This window comes from Dipodomys merriami, unplaced genomic scaffold (genome assembly GCF_024711535.1).
Source record: "Dipodomys merriami isolate MVZ:Mamm:240054 unplaced genomic scaffold, mDipMer1.0.p SCAF_70, whole genome shotgun sequence".
In the NCBI taxonomy this organism is placed as follows: domain Eukaryota; kingdom Metazoa; phylum Chordata; class Mammalia; order Rodentia; family Heteromyidae; genus Dipodomys; species Dipodomys merriami.
The window spans coordinates 4,277,283-4,289,250 of NW_027206291.1; the positions used below are offsets into that span (position 1 = coordinate 4,277,283).

The 11,968-nt window shown below is 49.4% G+C and overlaps 1 protein-coding gene across 1 annotated transcript; it reads left to right on the plus strand.

Moving 5' to 3' along the window:
• The first annotated feature begins 1,402 nt into the window (after positions 1–1,402).
• Gzmm (granzyme M) lies at positions 1,403–11,968 on the plus strand. The gene is made up of 5 exons (XM_070008482.1): positions 1,403–1,484; positions 8,772–8,931; positions 10,610–10,748; positions 10,840–11,103; positions 11,720–11,968. The coding sequence occupies exons 1-5, from the start codon at positions 1,430–1,432 to the stop codon at positions 11,891–11,893; spliced, it is 792 nt and encodes a 263-aa protein (XP_069864583.1). The 5' UTR covers positions 1,403–1,429; the 3' UTR covers positions 11,894–11,968.

Below are 11,968 nucleotides of genomic sequence, written 5' to 3' on the forward strand. Positions count from 1 at the left end.
GCTTTTTCTGTTTATTTGGTACTGAGGAATCAAACCCAGGACTTCATGCAAGCTAGGCAAGCACTCTACCACTAAGCCACATTCCCAGCCCCCATTTTTCTGTGTTTGTACATGCAGAGTATTCATCCTGGGAAGGTAAGAAAGTTCTGGAAATGGATGATGGAGGTAGCTGCACAGCCTTGTGCAAAAGCTAACCCTTTGAGCTTTATTTGTAAAAATGACTAAGAAGGTAAATGTATCTTCTCACAAGAAAAAAAGCTGAGATGGTGGTATAAGCCATCCAGCACTTAGGAGGCCAAGGCAGGAAGATTTGATTTCCTGCCAAATCAGGGTTATTACAATGTGACCTGTCTCAAAAGAAAAAAAAAGAGGGCCAGGCACAGTGGCTCATGCCTGTAATTCCAGCCACTCAGAGGCAGAGATCTAGAAGATTATGGTTTGAGGGGGAAAAAGTAGGCAAGAGTCCTTACCTAAAAGCAGTAAAGCAAGATAGGGCTAGGGGAGCAGCTCCAGTGGTAAAATTAGTAAAGTATAAAAAGAAAGCATGGGGCTGGGAATGTGGCTTAGTGGTAGAGTGCTTGCTTAGTATGCATGAAGCCCTGGTTCAATTCCTCAGTACCACATACACAGAAAAGCCCAGAAGTGATGATGTGGCTCAAGTGGTAGAGTGCTAGCCTTGAACAAAAAGAAGCTCAGGGACAGTGCCCAGACCCTGAGTTCAAGCCCCAATACTAGCAAAAAAACAAAGCATGTGTTAAAATGCCTAGCAAATGTGAGGGCCTGAGGTCAAATCCCAGAGTTGCTTTAAAAATGGTGCTGGGGGTGTAGTTCTGCAGCACAATTGTCTAGCACATACCAGGCCTTGGGTTCCAATCCCAGTGACCTCCCTCCTCCCCCAAGAAAAATCAAGTTATAGCTATGTACTAGTGGCTCATGCCTGTAATCCAACTACTCAGAAGGCTGAGATCTGAGAATTGAAGTTCGAAGCCAGCCTGGGCAGGAAAGTCTGTGAGACTCATCTCTAGTTAACCACCAGAAAACCGGAAGTGGTGCTGTGGCTCAAAGTGGTAAAGTGCTAGCCTTGAGCAAAAAAGCTCAGGGACAGCTCCCAGTCCCTGAGTTCAAGCCCCATGAATGGCATGCATGCATATGCACACGCATACACACACACACACATACACAAAGTCATACTAAATATCACACAGTAGCATAGGATGGAGGATTTGGACACATCAGATGGTAAATACTTAGGTAATTGTGAGACTGTGACCTTTTGTGGTTGATGAGGATTTTGTCTCCAGTGCAGTGAGCTGCTTGTGAGTAAAGTGAGCCAGCCATAGGTGGAGTTGTCACCTGGTATACAGGGTGGAGCTGTGAATGTCACTTGTGCCCACAGGATGGGGACAGGGGACACAGACCCTGCAGCAAGATGGAGGCTCGCTGGTTCCTGCTGCTGCTGCTCGCCTTGGGGGCACTGTGGGCAGGTGAGGGGGGAGCTGGGAGCATGATGGGGAAACAGGCCTAGAGCTCAGGGTCGGAGCGAGGTGGGCTTGAATGGGAGAGCAGTCGATGTGGGAATCCTAGGTCTGAGTGAAGAAGTGGGAAATAAACCAGGCACCAGTGACCAGGCCTGTAATCCTAGCTACTCCGGAGGCTGAGATCTGAGGATCACAGTTTGAAGCCAGCATGGGTTGAAAAGTTCTTTAGAATTCTCTCCAATTAACCACCCAAAAGCCTTCTGGCTTTTAAGAGAATGTACAAGAAGCCTCTTGTACACCGTTAACATTAAGAACAGGAGGGGTTGAAGGAGGAAAGTTTTGCTTGTACTTTTCCATTGCTTTGCTTCTTGAGCTAGGGTCTCAGTCTGCAGCCAAGGCTGGCCTTGAACTCCAGATCCTTCTGTTGTTCAACCTTCTGGTGATAGGATAACACTCAAGTACCACAAGGCCTGACTCCAACTTGGTGCTTTACATGTTTTTGTGCCATCCACATAAAATACAGGAAAACAGCAGTGGGTTTTTTGTTCTTGTTTGGATTGGATTTTTCTATCAGTAATGAGGCTTGATTTCAGGGCCTTCATGATCTTGCTCAGCTTGCTTGCTCACAGCTGGTATTCTACCAGTTGAGTCATACCTCCAATCAGGCACTTTGCTATTTTGGAGACAGTCTCAGGAAATTTTCTACCCAAGCTGGCTTTGAACCTAGATTCTCAGATCTCACCTTCCTGAATAGCTAAGATTACAGGTGTGAGCCACAGGGTTCAGGGAGTGTTTTTGATATGTGGAGATGAACATGGGGTTTAGAAGCTGTGAACCAGGGCTGGGGGTTGTTTGTGACTCAAAGTAGTAGAGTGCCTGCCCAGCAAGTGTGAGGCCCCAAGTTCAAGTCCCAGTATTGCCCAAAAGGAAAAGTGCCTTATAGCTAAATAGGGATGACATCCAGACCATCAGCTACCATGACAAGAAGCGTAAACTTCCTGACCATGTTAACTCGATTCTGGGCTTACAGAAATTACAGAGCATTGCCTAGTGAGCTCCCTTCACCCTCAGCTGAGGACATTTTACCACAGTGGCACTTGCGTGTGCGTGTGCGTGTGCGTGTGTGTCTGTCTGTCTGTCTGTCTGTCTGTCTGTCTGTCTGTCTGTCTGTCTGTCTGTGTCTGTCTCTGGGTCTTGTCTATTTTGAGCCACTTGAGAGTGAGCTATGGGAGCAAACTACACTCCTCAGTGCTACCATGTGTTTTCTTTTTTTTTTTTTTTATTGTGAGAATACTGTACAGAGGAGTTACAATTACATGGGCAATACCATGTGTTTTCTGAACCCAGACAATCGTGTGTGTGTGTGTTTGTGTGTGTGTGTGTCCCTCCCTCCCTCCTTTCTTCCATCCTTCCTTTCTTTCTTGGCTTGAACTCAGGGCCTGGACACTGTCCCTGAGCTGCTGCTTTTGTTCAAGGTTAGCACTTTACCACTTGAGCCACAGCACCACTTCCAGCTTTTTCTGTGTATGTGGTACTGAGGAATTGAACCCAGGGCTTCAGGCATACTAGGCAAGCACTCTATCACCAAGCCATACTCCTAGCCTTTCTTTTGTCAGTTGTAGCACTTAAACTCGGGGTCTGGGTGCTGTCTCTGAGTTTTTTCACTCAAGGATAGTGCTCTACTACTTCCAGCCCCCAAGGCCACTTCTGGTTTTCCAGTGGTTAATTGGAGATAAGAGTGTCTACAGATTTTCCTGCCCCAGATGACTTTGAACCTCAATCCTCAGATCTCAACCTCCTGAGTAGCTGGTATTACAGGTGTGGGCCACCAGTGTAGCACCCAGCTATCTACTTATTTTTGATTTTGATTTACTTATTTACTTATTTTTGATGGTGAGGTTTGAACTCAGAGTATTCACTAAATCATACCCTAGACCCTTTTCTTGGCTTTGGTTATTTTTTAGGTAGGATTTCATAGTTTTTGCCCAGATTATCTTAGACTTTGAATATCCTACTTCAACCTCCCTCATAGCTGGATTATAGCCATGAACTACAACACAAGGTTTGTTAGTTGAGATGGAGTCTCACTGAATTTTGCTTAGGCTGCCCTGGTACTACCATCATTCACATCTCTGTGTCAAATAGCTGGGATTAAAGGTGTGAGTCTGCATCAGGCCTCAGTGATCCTTTATAGGGAGAGAAGTTGCATAGTTCAGGGCTATAGCTATCACACTTTCTGTCTTCCCTTAGGTGTGGAAATGATGGGCCCTCCCTGCCTGAGGCCCTTTTGCTGCTTCCTTGGAGGGTTTTAGTCTGTGCCAGTGGCAGGATGTTGTGCCCTTACTGCCCAGGTGTCAAGGGTACCCACCAGCTCTCTCTAGCTGAAACTATAACTTGGCTGGTCACTAGTGGCTCACACCAGTAATCCTCACTACTCAGGAGGCTGCAATCTGAGGATCACAGTTCAAAGCCAGCCTAGGCAGGAAAGTCTGTGAGATTCATCTCCAATTTACCTCCAAAAAGCCACAAGTGGTGCTTTGGTTCAAATGGCAGAGTGCTATCCTTGAGTGAAAAACTCAGGGACAGAGCCTAGACCCTGAGTTCAGGCCCCAGGACCGGCACGCACGCACGCGCACATGGGCTAAAAACCCCACTGCTTTCCCTTTGCCTTGGGGAGAAAGGTTGACCTGCAGGGTCCTCTTGTGCTCCCTGGCGCTCCCACAGCTGCTGTCTTGGGTGTCGCAGCTGTCCTTTTCATCGCTGATGGAGGGGAAGCTGAGGCTCAAGGAATAAAGAAAACTGCCAAGGCTGGGCACGGGTGTTCACACCTTGGAATCCCAGCCACTTAGGAGGCCAAGATCTCAGGATTTCAATCCAAAGACATCCTAGGCAGAAATCCATAAGACTTTTCTTTTTTTTTTGTCCAAGACCAGAATCAAACTGGGTGTTTTCTGCTTTGGCTATTTTTTTTTATTTTTTTTGTGGGGGGGTCCGGTCATGGGGCCTGAACTCTGGGCCTGGGCGCTGTCCCTCAGCTCTTCAGCTCAAGGCTAGCGCTCTACCGCTTGAGCCACAGCACCACTTCTGGCTTTTTTCTTTTTGTTTATGTGGTGCTGAGGAATCGAACCCAGGACCTCAGGCATGCAAGGCAAGCACTCTACCACTGAGCCACCTTCCCAGCCCCTGTTTTTGCTCTTTGGTTAACACTCTACCTGGTGCAGTAAACCTCTAACACACCCTCCCTAGTTTTTGTTTTGTTTATTCTGTTGGTTGTGGGACTTGAATTCAGGACCTGGGCACTGTCTCTGAGATCCTCTGCTCAAAGCTAGTACTCTACCACTTGAACCACAATGCCATTTTCAGTTTTCTGGTGGTTCATTGGAGATAAGAGTCTCTTGGAGGGCTGGGAAGGTGGCTCAGTGGTAGAGCGCTTGCCTTGCATTCATGAGGCCCTGGGTTCGATTCCTCAGCACCACATAAGCAAAAAGAAAAAAAAAGCTGGAAGTGGCACTGTGGCTCAAGTGGTAGAGCGCTAGCCTTGAGCTGAAGAGCTGAAGGACAGCGCCCAGGCCCCACGACCGGACCCCCCCAAAAATAAACAGTCTAATGGACTTTCCTGCCTGAGCTGGCTTTGAACCACGATCCTCAGGTCTCAGTCTCCTGAGTAGGCTCACTCCTGTAATTCTATTTTTTTTTTGGGGGGGGGTCCGGTCGTGGGGCCTGAACTCTGGGCCTGGGCGCTGTTCCTCAGCTCTTCAGCTCAAGGCTATCACTCTACCACTTGAGCCACAGCGCCACTTCCGTCTTTTTTCTTATGTTGTGCTGAGGAATCGAACCCAGGGCCTCATGAATGCAAGGCAAGTGCTCTACCACTGAGCCACCTTCCCAGCCCACTCCTGTAATTCTAATAACTCAGGAAGTTGAGGTCTGAGGATCGTGGTTCAAAGCCAGCTCAGGCAGGAAAGTCCATGAGACTCTTTTTGTGTGTGTGTGTGTTTCTGTCGTGGGCCTGAACTCTGGGCCTGGGCACTGTCCCTCAGCTCTTCAGCTCAAGGCGAGCGCTCTATCACTTGAGCCACAGCGCCACTTCCAGCTTTTTTTTTCTTTTTGCTTATGTGGTGCTGAGGAATCGAACCCGGGGCCTCATGCATGCAAGGCAAGCACTCTACCACTGACCCATCTTCCCAGCCCTCCATGAGTCTCTTATCTCCAATGAACCACCAGAAAACTGAAAATGGCATTGTGGCTCAAGTGGTAGAGCGCTCGCCTTGAGCTGAGCAGTTCAGAAACAGTGCTTATGATAAGAGTGCTCACTTCAGCTGCACATACACTAAAACATGATGAGAAATCAGGAAGGTTTTTCAGCTGATTCTCATGATCCGTTTTTATCAATTCCTTAAATGATTGTTTTAAAATAATTTTAGCCAGGCCAAGTGCTGGTGGCTAACACATATCTCAGGAGAATGAACTATATCTAGGTTCAAAGTTAGCCAGGGCCAGAAAGTCTGAGACTCTTATCACCAGTTAACCTCCAAAAGGCCAGAGGTGGCGCAGTGGCTCAAGTGGTAGAGCACTTCCCTTGAGCAAAAAGGCTCAGGGACAATGCACAGGCCTGAGTTTAAACCCTAGGACCGGGCTGGGAAGGTGGCTCAGTGGTAGAGTGCTTGCCTTGCATGCATGAGGCCCTGGGTTTGATTCCTCAGCACCACATAAACAGAAAAAGCCGGATGTGGCACTGTGGCTCAAGCGGTAGAGAGCTCGCCTTGAGCTGAAGAGCTGAGGGACAGCGCCTAGGCCCAGAGTTCAGGTTGACAGGCAAAAATAAAAAATAAAAATAAACCCTAGGACCAACACACACACACTAGAAAAATTAAATCTACAGTTGTGATAGGCTTATGGAGAAATAATTCACATGCTATACAATTCACACATCCAGTTTACAAATCTTATTTTTAGTGCTTTTCTAATTCTAGAACATTCTATCACACACACACACACACACACACACACACACACACACACACACACACACACACACATTCCTATCCCATGAGACCGTATATCAACAGAATAAACCAGACATGGAGGCACTTGCTTGCTGCCCAGGAGGCATAGGTAAGACAGTCATGGTCTGAGGCAAGAGAAATGCAGGCCGAAGCCAGAGGATCAGGGTCAGAGGCTGGCCCTGGGAGCCAAGCAAGAGACTCCATCTAAAACTAACTAATGGACCAAGGCCTGAAGGCATAACTTAGGCAATTTTAAGGCTGTGAGTTCAAACCCCATCTCCTCTCCAGCCCTGAAACCTACAAATCTACTTCTGGTCACTGGATTCATCTGTTCCAGATGTTTCCTGCCAAGGAAGCCCCACATTGCCAGGCTCTCTGTGTCTGCTGCTCTCACGGAGCATTGAGTCCCCAAAGTCCTTTTGCGTTATAACATCAGTCACAGCCTTGCTCTTGTTCAGGGCTGTGTGATATTCCAACGTGGACGGAGTGTGCTATGTGCTTCTTGTCTATGGAGGGACACTGCAGATTTTCGTGACACATGCCACTGTGCACCAGGCTGTTCAGGTGTCCTTGTGGATAAAGCACTGTGTCTTTGGGCACAACCACAGGGCCAGAATCTCTGGGTGTTTGGCACCCACTCTATGACTGACTTTATTTATATTGCTCGTATTAGGGTCTCCTGCTTGTTCAACTGGCACTTAGCCACTTGAGTCACACCTCCAGCACAACTTTTTGCTGGTTAATTAGACATGAGTTGGTTGCCCTCACACCTGTAATCCTAGTTACTCCGGAGGCTGAGATCTGAGGATTGCAGTTCAAAGCCAGCCTGGGCAGGAAAGTCTGTGAGATTCTTATGTCCAACGAACCATCAGAAAACTGGAAGTAGCACTGTGGCTCAAAGTGGTAGGGCACTAGTCTTGAGCTGAAGAGCTCAGGGACAGCGCCCAGGCCCAGAGTTCAAGTCCCACGACCAGGCCCAGAGTTCAAGTCCCACAACCACCACCAAAAACAAAAAAGGAGTGGGTTACCCATCTTCTACCTGCTTGACCTTGAACTGAGATCCTCTGAATCCCAGCTTCCTGAATAGCTAGGATTATATATCAGACCTATTGGTGCCAGATTATGATGGATATAATTGTGTGTGTGTGTGCACACGTGTGTGCGCATATCCATGCACAAATCCATGTACCTGTACTGGGGTATATACTCGTGGTCTCAAGCTCTCCTTTTTTTCTCTAAGTTGGTGTTCTACTACTTGAGCCATACCTCCACATCTGACTTTTTGTGGTGGTTAATTGGAGACAAAATTCTCATGGCTGGGCACTGGTGGCTCACGCCTGTAATCCTAGCTACTCAGGAGGCTGAGATCTGAGGATCACGGTTGAAAGCCAGCTCAGGCAGGAAAGTTCGTGAGACTCTTATCTCCAATGAACCACCAAACAATTGGAAGTGGTGCTGAGGCTTAAGTGGTCAAGTACTTGCCTTGAGCTGAAGAGCTCAGGAACAGCACCCAGGCCCAGAGTCCAAGCCCTATGACTGAAAAAAAAAAAAAAAAAAAGTCTCTATGGAGCTGGGAAGGTGGCTCAGTGGTAGAGTGCTTGCCTTGCATGCATGGGGCCCTAGGTTTGGTTCCTCAGCACCACAGAAGCAGAAAAAGCCAGAAGTGGGGCTGTGGCTCAAGTGGTAGAGTGCTAGCCATGAGCTGAAGAGCTGAGGGACAGCGCCCAGACTGGAGTTCAGGCCCCATGACCACCAAAAAAAAAAAAAAAGGTCTCATGGACTTTGCTGTCCGGGCTGGCTTTGAGCCTGGATCCTCAGATCTCAGTCTCCTGAGTAGCTAGGATGATAGGCATGAGCGTTTTTTTTTCTTTCTGTCAGTTGCAGGGCTTCAACTCAGGGCCTGGGCACTGTCCCTGAGCTTTTCTGCTCAAAGATAGTGCTCTACCACTTGAAGCACAGCTCCACTTAAGGCTTTTTGGTGGTTGTTTGGAGATGAGACTCACAGACTTTCTGTTCGGGCTGGCTTCAGACCGTGATCCTCTGATCTCAGTCTCCTGAGTAGGTAGGATTACCAGTGTGAGCCACCAGTGCACAGCATGATTGACGTTTTAAACCTCACCAGTGGCTGCTGAGCAGAGGATAGGACTTAGAATGGGGAGCAGGTCAAAGATGGAGGCCCTAGGGAGCCCTGGGGGCTTGCTTATGATGACAGCTCAGTGGGGTTCAGGGTCTCTGAGTGGAGTGGGCACATGAGCCCTCACTGGGCCTATCTGTTCTCCTTCCCCAGCTAGCAATTCACTGGAGACCAAAATCATTGGGGGTCATGAAGTCACCCCCCACTCTCGTCCCTACATGGCTTCACTGCAGAAAGCTGGCTCGCACCTATGTGGGGGGGTCCTGGTGGACCGCCAGTGGGTGCTGACCGCAGCCCACTGTCTGAGAGCGCCGTGAGTACTCCCTCCTCTCTGTCCCCAGGTGCTCCATTCTCCATTCCCCCCGGACGGCTGATTCTGAGAGATTTGGTTCCTACCTTGGGGATGGCTAAGGCTGGGGGCACAGAGGGGCTCCATGTTCCCTTGGGCTGGGAAGGTGGCTCAGTGGTAGAGCGCTTGCCTTGCATGCTCGAGGCCCTGGGTTCGATTCCTCAGCACCACATAAGCAAAAAGAAAAAAGCAGGAAGTGGCACTGTGGCTCAAGTGGTAGAGCGCTAGCCTTGAGCTGAAGAGCTGAGGGACAGCGCCCAGGCCCAGAGTTCAGGCCCCACGACCGGACCCCCAAAAAAAAAAAAAAAAAAAAGAAAGAAATTTGTGTTCCCTGTGGTCACCAGAATAATATGGCCTGCCAGAGGGGCAGAGCCAACATCAGAGGAAACTGAATCTCTGACATCATCAAAGAACTACTAAAGAGAAGCTAGGTACCGTGGCTCACACCTGTAATCTTAGCTACTCAGGAGACAGATCTCAAGATTGTGATTTGAAACCAGCCCAAGCAGAAAAGTCTGTGAGACTCTTATCTCCAATTAGCCAGCCAAGTGATAAAATGCAAGTTTTGACCAAAAAAAAAAAAAAAAAGGTGGGTGGCTATAATCCTACCTACTCAGGAGGAGGCTGAGATGTTAGGATCACAGTTCAAAGCCAGCCTGGGCAGGAAAGGCCAGGAAACTCTTATCTCCAATTAACCACCAGAAGACTGGAAGTGGTGCTGTGGTTTAAGTGGTAGAGCACTCACCTTGAGCTGAAGAGCTGAGGGACAGCGCCCAGCCCCAGAGTTCAAGCCCTACAACCAACAACAACAACAAAAGAATCTCGCAGACTTTTCTTCCTGGACTGGCTTTGAACCATCATCCTCAGATATACCTAGAATAACAGGTGTGAGCCACCCCCACCTGTCCTGGTCTATCCTTTTGTTTTGTTTTGTTTTGTCGGTCATGGGGCTTGAACTCTGGGCTTGGGCGCTATCCATGCACTCTTTTTTTTTTTTTTTTTTTTTTTTTGTTGGTCGTGGGGCTTGAACTCTGGGCCTGGGCGCTGTCCCTCAGCTCTTCAGCTCAAGGCGAGCGCTCTACCACTTGAGCTACAGCGCCACTTCCGGTTTTCTGGTGGTTTATTGGAGATAGGAGTCTCATGGTCTTTCCTGCCCAGGCTGGCTTTGAACCACGATCCTCAGATCTCAGCCTCCTGAGTAGCTAGGATTACAGGCGTGAGCCACCAGCGCCCGGCTTATCCGTGCACTCTTCAGCTCAAGGCGAGCGTTCTACCGCTTGAGCCATAGTGCCACTTCCGGTTTTCTGGTGGTTTATTGGAAATAAGAGTTTCACGGACTTTCCTGCCCAGGCTGGCTTTGAACCATGATCCTCAGATCTCAGCCTCCTCAGTAGCTAGGATTACAGGCGAGAGCCACTGGCGCCCAGCCTCCTTTTTTTTTTTTTTTTTTTTTGGCCAGATCTGGGGCTTGGAGCCTGGGCACTGCCACAGCACCACTTCCAGCTTTTTCTGTTTATGTGGTACTGAAGAATCGAACCCAGAGCTTCATGCATGCTAAGCAAGAACTCTACCACTAAGCCACATTCCCAGCCTGGGGTGGGGAGTGGGGATGTCTGTCCCTTTGATTCTGCTCCATCCACAGGATACAGCTGCTGAGGCTGGTTCTGGGCCTCCATGGCCTCCACGATCGCCATGACCCCGGCCTCACCTTCCACATCAAGGCTGCTGTCCGGCACCCAGGCTTCAAGCCGAATCTGGAGAATGACCTCATGCTGCTGAAGGTATGTATGGAGGGGGCTGAGGGCCTGCCATGGGGACCCCGTCTGGCCCCGCCCCACCCCACACATTACTGCCCCTCCTGTCCTGCCACAGCTGGATGGAAAGGTGAAACCCAGCAGGACCATCCAGCCCCTGGCAGTGGCCAGAAGGCGCCGTGCCATACCAGCAGGCACGAAGTGCAGCGTAGCTGGCTGGGGAGTGACCCACCCCACTGGGCGCCTGGCCCTCAGGCTGCAGGAGCTGGATGTCCGTGTGCTGCATGCCAAGATGTGTAACAACAGCCGCTTCTGGAATGGAAACATCACCCACCACATGCTCTGCCTGGCTGCTGACGCCAAGGACCAGGCCCCCTGCAAGGTTCTGAGTGGTGGGCATTCGGGGCAGCCCAGGCTGGCAGGGTTGCCTGGCTAGAGTCCCAGCTGAGCCAAGACCAGACCCTGAGTCTCATTCCTTAGGGAGTCCAAGAGGGCAAGACTTAACAAGAATACATTAAAACACTGGGACCTAGCCAGGCGCTGGTGGCTTACACCTGTAATCCTAGCTATTCAGGAGGCTGAGATCTGAGGATTATGGTTTGAAGCCAGTCCAGGCAGAAAAGTCTGGGTGACTTATCTCTAATCACCAAAAAGCTAGAAGTGGAACTGTGGCTCAAACAGTAGCATACTACTCTTGAATGAAAAAGCCAAGTGATAGTGAAGAGCCTTGAGTTTAAGTTCCAGTAGTGGCCCCCAAAAAACTAACCGAACCAAAAACAAAACCTTTGAGGCACAAGTCACCTAGGGTCTCACCCTCAGGAAACAGCAAAAACCCCAATATGAACTCTAGTACCATAGAATAGACAATCTGCGCAAATGCCCTGGGGTGAGGAGGAGCAGAAAATACCATCAGATTACAAAGAAAGAAAGGAAAAGGGAACAGACTCAGCTGTCTCCTTAGACACAGAGGCTGACCAGGATTGTGTTGATTCCCACAGGGTGACTCAGGTGGGCCGGTCATATGTGACAAAGGCCAGGTGGATGGAATTCTGTCCTTCAGTTCCAAGACCTGCATCAATGTTTTTAGGCCCCCCGTGGCCACTGCTGTGTCCCCCTATGTGCCCTGGATCAGGAAGATCATCGGCCGCTGGTCACCCCAGCCTCTAGCTTGATATTCAGGGCGATGGGAAGGTCGGGCATGGGACATGGGACGGGGCTAGGTGTCTTGGAGGGCCAATAAATGGTGA